The 9,224-nt window shown below is 35.3% G+C and overlaps 1 protein-coding gene across 1 annotated transcript in view; it reads right to left on the bottom strand.

The window, feature by feature from the left end:
- Positions 1-6,698: 6,698 nt before the first annotated feature.
- Positions 6,699-9,224, bottom strand: part of LOC134741522 (proton-coupled amino acid transporter-like protein pathetic) — a 162,578-nt gene continuing 160,052 nt past the window's right edge. Inside the window, exons 7-9 of the mRNA XM_063674329.1 lie at positions 8,450-8,662; positions 7,948-8,117; positions 6,699-7,642 (exon numbers count right to left, since the gene is read on the bottom strand). Of these exons, the coding sequence (XP_063530399.1) occupies positions 7,389-7,642; positions 7,948-8,117; positions 8,450-8,662 (637 nt within the window). The 3' untranslated portion in view covers positions 6,699-7,388. The remainder of the gene's footprint in view (positions 7,643-7,947; positions 8,118-8,449; positions 8,663-9,224) is intronic.

The following is a 9,224-nucleotide window of genomic DNA, read 5'->3' as shown; positions in this document are numbered from 1 at the left end:
TTTTCACCCATGTTCTTTCACTGAAATTTAAACGCTGGAAACTCGACGATATGCCAAAGTTAAATACATGTACAAGTGTAAGAACACTTAACCAAATATAAATACATTAAATTTCCAAACTACACTATACTATAATTATAGTCTATGCACTGTGCTCGAAAATGCAAAATATGCTTTTATAAATCTATAAATCTTTTTACAAGTAAAATAGAAATAATTATGAAAGAGCAGAAACCCAAAATTTATCCAGACATTTGCTAAGAAACTTGGTTTCAGTATTACGTGTATATACCTACCTACTTCTTATGCAGCGTGGTGTTCGTTTTATAAGTAGATTGCAACAGAGTGCGTTGGCTGAGTTGGCTCACAGTATTGGTCGTGAAATTTGGTATAACGCAGTGTTTAGTTCAGGGTCATGCTGAAGGTAGGGCATAAACCTTTGCCTCGTGTACCTGCCTTATTATATACTATCTATAGACACTTCCAGTAGTGTGCAATGTAATACCTACTGCTATTATATTGCATACTACTACAGAAAAAAATTTGTTTTACTCTAAGCCGATCTTCGTCGACGAGTGTACGAGTGGTCCATCATTCGGACTTTGTTGTTGATTTTTGACCGAATGCCTGATTTGTCATGGGCGGAACTATAATTTAGAGCCTCAAGTAAACAAACAAAACCAAGTAGGTATTTGGTCAAAAATCAACAACAAACGTCTTATAGAAAAGTTTATTTTGTTCTGGAGGGATATTATGACATGGGTTTGGATGTAAAGCTTTGATTGTAAATAATAGGCAACATACTAAATTACATTGTACACAATTTTATTTGTTTCATAGGGTTTTACATTTTTATAACAATTTCCGCTACTTAGTTAGTAAAAAAGCAGGTTTTCATGATTATTTTTTTACTTCCAATATTATTTAAGTAAAGGTTACAGCTAATTTTGAAACAATGGCAAATAATGCAGAAGAATCAACCGAAACAACCGGTCAAGTGCGAGTTCGTTTAACTCGCGAACCGAGGGTTCCGTAGAAACTAAATTTTCTCATGTAACTACCTATATAATCACGAAAGACTTTTGACCAGAATCATAACTAATAAGAGTAATAAATAAATAATAATAATAAATATTATAGGACATTCTTACACAGATTGACTAAGTCCCACGGTAAGCCCAAGGAGGCTTGTGTTATGGGCACTCAGACAACGATATATATAATATATAAATACTTAAATACATAGAAAACACCCATGACTCAGGAGCAAATATCTGTGCTCATCACACAAATAAATGCCCTTACCGGGATTCGAACCCAGGACCATCGGCTTCACAGGCAGGGTCACTACCCACTAGGCCAGACCGGTCGTCAGTAATTGTGTACAGCCCCATCTATCGGCAAATTGGTTAACTAATTTGCGCGACCTGTATGTATGTTGCTTTGTCTGGGATAATTCTTATGTGAACCGATTTCAACAATTTTTATTTTATTTGAAAGAAGGTGGCTTTAGTGTAATCTTATAGATATTTCAAGTGCGAGGAGTGTGGGGAGTGTTAGGGTCGGCAACGCGCATGTAACTCCTTTGGAGTTGCAGGCGTACATAGGCTACGGAGACTGCTTTACATCAGGCGGGCCGTATGCTTGTTTGCCACCGACGTAGTATAATTTTTTTTTATCCAAGATAAAGGTGTGATTATATTTTTGATACTTAAATATTTATGATAATGTTATTATTGTGTATAAATTTCATAATTGGTAATTCATAAAGGTATTTTTTTACATTTCCCTTCATAAGTCAATTTTTTTCAATATTATGAAAAAAAAATTGTATTGTAATATTCAGTTTGAGCTATTTCAAATGATATCCCACTCGACATATTATTTATGAATGAATGAATGAATGAATGTTTCTTTATTCAGGCAATAGACCCATTACATACAATACAATAAAACATAAAAAGAAATACGGTAAAAATAAAATAGAATAAAAATATAATAAAATAAAACTCACTAAAAACTAAAAAACTAAACTACTTACGGTTCGGTTGCTGATGCGCGGACAACCAATGCAGGAAAAACGCATTTTGGTAAATGTTTTCATTTACTGTCACAATAAGCCTATTATTAGAAATGCGTACCCTGTTCCAGAACGACGCTATTCGGTTTCTAATAATGGCAAAGAAGTCAGGTACCCTGGCTTCAACAAACATCGCTGACGCACTGCAGAACCGTGGTTGTTTGGTCAGAATTCGCAAAGCGTCATTGTACTGTACTCTAAGGATGCTGTAAGCTTTTCGTGTATATTTCGTCCATAGTTGGCAAGTATAAAAACTTTGGCAATATGCCCGAAATAGCACAAGCTTAACTTCCCTAGAGCACTTAGCGAACCTGCGCGCCAGCATATTACTACGTATTGCCAGGGCCCTTCGTTCACGCTTATATATTCGATATATTATTTCATGCATTTGAAATGTATTACAATGTAAATGAAATGCGCATTTGGCTGCCTTCCTATGAGATTAGGCTAATCAAGCAGGGGAATGAAACACATACAAAAACAGTTTGACATTTACCAGTCATAATTATCACTAATTTATTTATTGGAACATATTCTGTTAATATTCAATAACTCGCTGTTATCGCTCGCTGCTCGCTGAATCTTGTATCTATATTTCAGCGAATAAGTTTGCAAGTTAGGGCTCGTGCATTTATAAAAAAAAAATGTGTAATGTGATATTTAAAATGTAGTATATCTACATAGTAGTATACAGTAGTATGTAAGTATATACAATATTAGATAAGAAATTTATTCCTCCATCGACCAAAATAAGAAAACTACTTTATCACTTTAGCTTATAAACATTGATAATAGGGTAGTTGGCAAATGTCGAATTTTATAAATAAATCTAGTTAAATAGATAGAGAATGAGCAATTTATCACAATAAATTGGAAGCTTTAAAATATATGGGAATAATAAAAAATACAAGACCTAAAGTTTCGAAAAAACTTTTAAATAAAAAAATAACGGAACCATTCAATTCCTTACATTTTATTTAAAAAAATATTGTATAGCAACAATATGCATAAACGCAACATTTCACCGACATAATCGCAATTTCCTTGTTTTCCATACATCGAAACGGCTTCTAAGCAAAGTGACACAGTGACGTCACGATGTGTTGCCATTTGTGGTAGAGCGTTTGCTCAATAAAGTGGCGATGCCAGACTTTGACCATCATTTGTGACTTGTATTGCTTTAAGACAATGGGTCCCATACAGACATTTGATCATAACAAACCTCATCGACTGATACCATAAAAAAAAATTGTCAGCTACCCTATTCACATTGGTGCATTATTGTTATAAATGTGTCGCGTAGTCAATGATATTGTTGTTGTACCTTCAAGCTCCACAAAATAAGCATCTCTAAAACTCCTTGTCCATTGATTTAGTTTGCTATTGAACTTTGAAAATGAACCTACTACGGCGCGAAGTCCACGTGTTTCGGAGCACGTGAAAATTGGCTAGTCAATTGACAAAAAAAATGCTTATATAAACTAGAAGGCATAAGTATGGTTCCAAGCGTAAACAAATATATGATATTATTCTCCTGAAGAGCCACATAAATATTGGCTGCATGTCAACGGGACCATCCGATTAGTTATGTCTTATAATAAAAGAAAAATGTTTTATTCACACATAGGAACTACTTTTACATTACCTTAATAAATCATATTAAATTATCTCACAGATGATTTTATGATTTTCCTCCTGAAACAAGTGCAATAAATTCTCAAAAGAATGTATACAATACCTACTGGTACCTATCCTTGCTGATATCAGATATGTTGAACAACCAATGTTTTAGTTAAATATTAAACTATTCAGTGAACTCATAGCGAACTGAAATAACTAGGAAATGATTTGTGAATTCGCGTTGGCATTGGCACTCTGTAAACTGGTACTTTAAATATTTTACAGATAATTTGCAACAAACACGTACGTTACTTAATCACCGGAATGATGATAGATTTTGAATCCTTGCCAACGACAGTACATAATTTGCAGTCTTTCCCCTTAAATTTCGTCATGTTCGTAAGCAAAATGTACCACATTGACGCTCACCACAAGGGCGAAAATTGCTTGTATCTTTATACAAAAAACCTGGCAGGGCGTTCTTATGGCAAGCGACAATGTAGTACCTTTTGCTTGAAAACGACACAATTAGATAGCGACTGCCGTAACCGCTCGTGCTAATATTGATACCCGAGCAAGAGAAACATTCTAAAATTAAACAACGAGCGTTAGCGAGTGATTCGAAAGGTGGAACCTTGAGCGTTGCGAAAGTTTCAGGGCACGAGGGTTAAACAAATTTTGCCACCGAGTGAAATACAATATTTTTCGTCACACCAGGAAAATACTAACTGTAAAACATGAAACAAAATTAAACCAAATGAACGTTATTAAATATTTATCATTTAAAAGTAAATTCTACCAGCCAACTTAAGTAAACAACTCAAAATTTGCATCAAATTACTTTGCCACTCTTGTGAATAAAATGCAGCTTAAGGCTTAATCTTTAACGGTTTAGGATGCACGTTATCTGTCAGCAGCTATTGAATATTTTGAATGTTATCTTATTCTCATCTGTCCGTAATTTAGGGATTGCAAACCGGATCCGGCCGGATTTTGACCACAATCCGGCAATAAGGATATTAAAGTTAATTAAATGACATATTTTTCAAGGTTTTTGCGTTATATGAGAAACAAATAACTTATTAACAATAAAATAAAACTTAGTATGAAAAAGTGTTACAATGTCAATCTCAATTTAAAAATAAAATTTGAAATCTAAGTAATTTATAAACTGTATTGTATTTAACCATTCCCATGTGCTCAAAGTTACGTTTACAATTATTAATTTGGTTAGATTGCAAAGCCCAATGATGGGATACTTATGGGATGGGATTTGGAACTCCTTGAAAGGACATGTTTTCGTAACTGTTCTTTGATGGAATTCTTTGTAACACTGACATCCATTCTAGTAACAAATGAAGATATATTTACTTTTAACCAAAATTATATGAAATGCGCTCCAATATTATCTTGCTTTCATTTTTTTATCCGAGAAATAAAATAAAAAAAATAAAAATATATTTATTTTGCACACACAAAGATGGGAATTTGCAGATGGAGTATACATGAGGTCCAGGTTGCGCGCATACAACGGTACAAATAAATAAATATATAATTAATAAAGAAATATTTGGGGACAATCTTACACAGATCGACCTACTCGTAGCCCCAAACCAAGCAAAGCTTGTATTATGGGTACTAGGCGACGATATACATACGTATATTGATAAACACATACTTATACACATAGAAAACACCCATGACTCAGGAACAAAGAAAAGCCCTTACCGGGATTCGAACCCAGGACCGCTTCATGGGCAGGGTCACTAGCCACTTTTTAGGCCAGACAGGTCGTCACAAATACCTTCCATGACATCTCCATCCTTTATTTTTTTCTTCTGTTACAGTATTTAAGTAATCGTCGTATCGTGCTACCAACATGAAATAAGAGGAAATACCCTTCTGTTCTCAATTATCGCCATATTATATAGCTTCTTATACTATATCTAAACTTTTTCATTAGTTCTTTGTTCTGTTTAACTCATACCAGTTCCATCCGTCGCTTTTACCTCACCTAAAACGCATAGCGTGTGCTGTGTGATCCGGGGATTTTAACCGAATCCAGTAGCTCCTGGAAAGTGCCGGATCCGGCCGGATTACCGGATCCGCCGGGCCGGATTGCAATCCCTTCCGTATGTCACATCCGTTTAACTTAGTAACTATTATGATGCGTCTTTCAACTGGAGGTGTGTTTACTTTAAAAAAATGTAATAATATTGGTTAGAAAACGCGGGGAGAGCAACACTCCATATTTTTTTTCATGGCTTTCATATTTTTTTTAGCCGTAGTCAAAGCAGACATGGCAAAACTATAAGGGTTCCTAATAGTTGACTACGGAACCATAAGCAGTAGGTACTCGGGAGTTCAATAGAGCGATTTTGGTACAAATAAATCTTTCAGGTCACCCTTGCAAAATATAACTTTAAGTTCAATGGTTTATCCAGTATGGTTCGTTCTTCGTTGTGTAATACGTAGCGTTGTTTTGCCAGAATCACGCGCTATTTACGGTGGTAGCGTCCAGTTTAGTTAGACGAAAATAAATTGGCTGTAAACTTGGCAGATGCCTCACCGACGTTGCCTACAATAAAACCGTATAGACCGACGACCAGGAACAGACTTCCATGACCAATAGCATCCCGGGTGGACGTCAGCTGCCGCTCTGTTGGTGGGTAGAGGAACAACAGCCAACCATACACGAATAAAAATTAGCCATCGCATTGGCAGCTGCCGTCCACAAGGGTTCATTACTCCAAAATAACTAACTGTACAGGCGCCGTGAAGATGCGCGCATGGATGTTAGGGTACTACATAGAAAGAGGTGGAATCAAAAGCTTACTCAATACCTGATGAAAACGACCTTTGTGTACAAATTCATTTTATTTAAATCTCTCAAGTCTATTACTGCCCCTAGCTTGCATATACATAAGGGAAGTATGTGTTTTGTTAAACAAAATATCCAACTATTTAAATTACAATCTCAGGTCTCAAATCGTTCCTACAGATATAACTTTAAATTTTACCGCCTAGTATATAGCCAGAAACATGTGTATTATATGTGCATCAGAATTAAAAGAAGTCTGCCTCTAAGAAATAAGTATTTGGCAAAAATTTCATTTTTGGTACACGCTATTTTCGCTGACTGTACTTTTCTTTCCACAGGCAACTAATACTTATCGAGACAATTCTAAAAACCCCAAACACAATTAGGTTGCGTTGTTTTATCACAGAGTTCCTATTACCAATTTCTACTAGTAGTAGGTTTGTAACCTGAAATCTGATCGTGTTCAAAGTCCATTACGTGACCTTTCTCACAAGTGCAAACACGACTATGATACGATATTCCATCATGGAATGATGCCAGTGCCTATCTTCCGGATTCTTCATCTGACCTTGAAACCTAATCGTGGTCAAAGTTCATTACAAGACTTTTCTAACAAATCCAAACACAGCTATGATACGATGTTCCATCATGAAGTTCCAGTTCATATCTTTCGGCTTCATCATCAGATCAGTTTGACAGTACCATATTATTGTATTGTCATCAGAACTACATACAGCTGCCAATTTTCATGACGCTACGATCCTGAATTTATCAATATTTTCTTTACTTTTAAAATTTGTGCCATATTAAATTAATATTTATTGCGTTATTATTTATTTTAATTATTTCATAAAACCCAGTTATTGGTCACTCCGTACTTTGCTCACGCAAATTCTGTATAATATCTCCTATAGTGACAGCACATCCGGAAATCAAACAGACGAATCCAAACAGCACTATTAGACAATTTTTCCATAGGATCCATTGGTACTTTCCAAGGTCAGACCATCGAAAAATGGTGTCGACAATACCCGGGATGATAAGGCCCAAGATTGAGTAAAATAGAGCGCCGACAATGTTGATGATCTGTTCCAACATCGGCAGGGCTATACCGATCGCACCTGAAAATGCAAATTATTATTAAAACCTACAAAACACAGGTATCTATAGTTGGTCAAGCAAATCTTACGGGACGATATCTCTTCGCGCCTTTTTTAAAAAATTTGCCGTCTTTTCTACAGACAAGATCTGCTTGACCAGCTATATATAAAATAAGTATTTAACGACCTATCTGGCCTAGTGGGTACAGATGTACAGTCAAGGGCATAAACATATATATACATTCCCAAAGTTTCAAAAATATGTGTACACTCAAAATAATAGGCTGTTAGGTCAAGGCTGTAAAAATTGCCAACAGAAAACATACCACAAAACCAAACAATAAAGATTCTCATGCAAATCTGCGTAATGTCCGTGTATTGTTTCTTGACGTGTGGGTTGACGTATTTTGTTAAAATGTCCACCACGACGAAAAAGTGAAGAGGATACGTGAAGAAAATCGATAATGCTATGAACGATTTAGCACATATCGCAGGCCTGAAACACAATTCTTTATTGAAATCTTGACTTAGTAGATGATGAGAGACTAATTTCTCAAAGTTAATGCAATTTGAATCTAATGTGAAACAACATATAAGTACGTTTTAATGTTTTCTAACACACTCAAAAACAATTAAAACGGGTCACTTTGTATAGAATATCCGTTAAAAGCGATCCAATTTCATAGATTTTGAGACTTTTGATTTTATTTTACTATAAATTGAACTGTGCGCCTCAGCGCACTGAATGAGCAGAAATTTAAACTACGTCTCTGAAATTAACAACATGCCAGACGCAGTAAAAGCCTTATTCTAACAAATTGTACATACCAATGATCGACAGGTAAATTGAGCGTTATAGTGGCCATCACTGAATCGCCATATCTGAAGTAGCCAAACAGGCCTAGAATAGTGTACAACACCATGATAAAGCTCATTGCTATTACCAGGACACTTGGGCATCCGAGGAAATGCTCGGGCTTCTTCATCACATTCTCCACTGGCATCACCACACCGATGCCTTCCATTGCGAAGATTACTGTTCTGTGAAAAAATATAGTAGATTGTTAACCAAGGGTTGAAAGGCACCCATATCTGTCGAGGTAGTTTGGCGCTCGAACGCAGTGAGAGCGCCAATAGTCCGAGACGGAAATGATGTCTTTCACCCGAGTTAAACACTCTACTTTTCATATCAAATGCGAGGAAACCAAACAAGACAAGGCAATTTTGCAAAATCAGTAATTAAAATACCTAATAGACCTACTACCTACGGTGATGATTTTTTTCCGAAGGACTTACTTGCAATCGGAGACTTTTCATATGTGAAGATAAATAACCTCTAGCGAAAAACATTTAGATTGCAATATTTATGAAAACACATATTTTAACTAACTGCAGTAATTTTAAAATTATTTGTTTATTGTAACACGAAAATCAGCGGGATGGCCTCTTACTTTTTAATTTTTTACTTTTTCGTTCTAAAACTCCCAATAGTATAGTCAATGGCATCCCAGTCATTTTAGCCAACATAATAAAAGTATTAAAAAAATGTAAATATTAAATTACAATTTAATGAATAAAATAAACAATTTTTATCTTATATTTA

This window comes from Cydia strobilella, chromosome 5 (assembly GCF_947568885.1).
Source record: "Cydia strobilella chromosome 5, ilCydStro3.1, whole genome shotgun sequence".
In the NCBI taxonomy this organism is placed as follows: Eukaryota; Metazoa; Arthropoda; class Insecta; order Lepidoptera; family Tortricidae; genus Cydia; species Cydia strobilella.
Note: the sequence above shows the minus strand (reverse complement) of the source record. Positions and strands in the feature narration are given on the sequence as shown.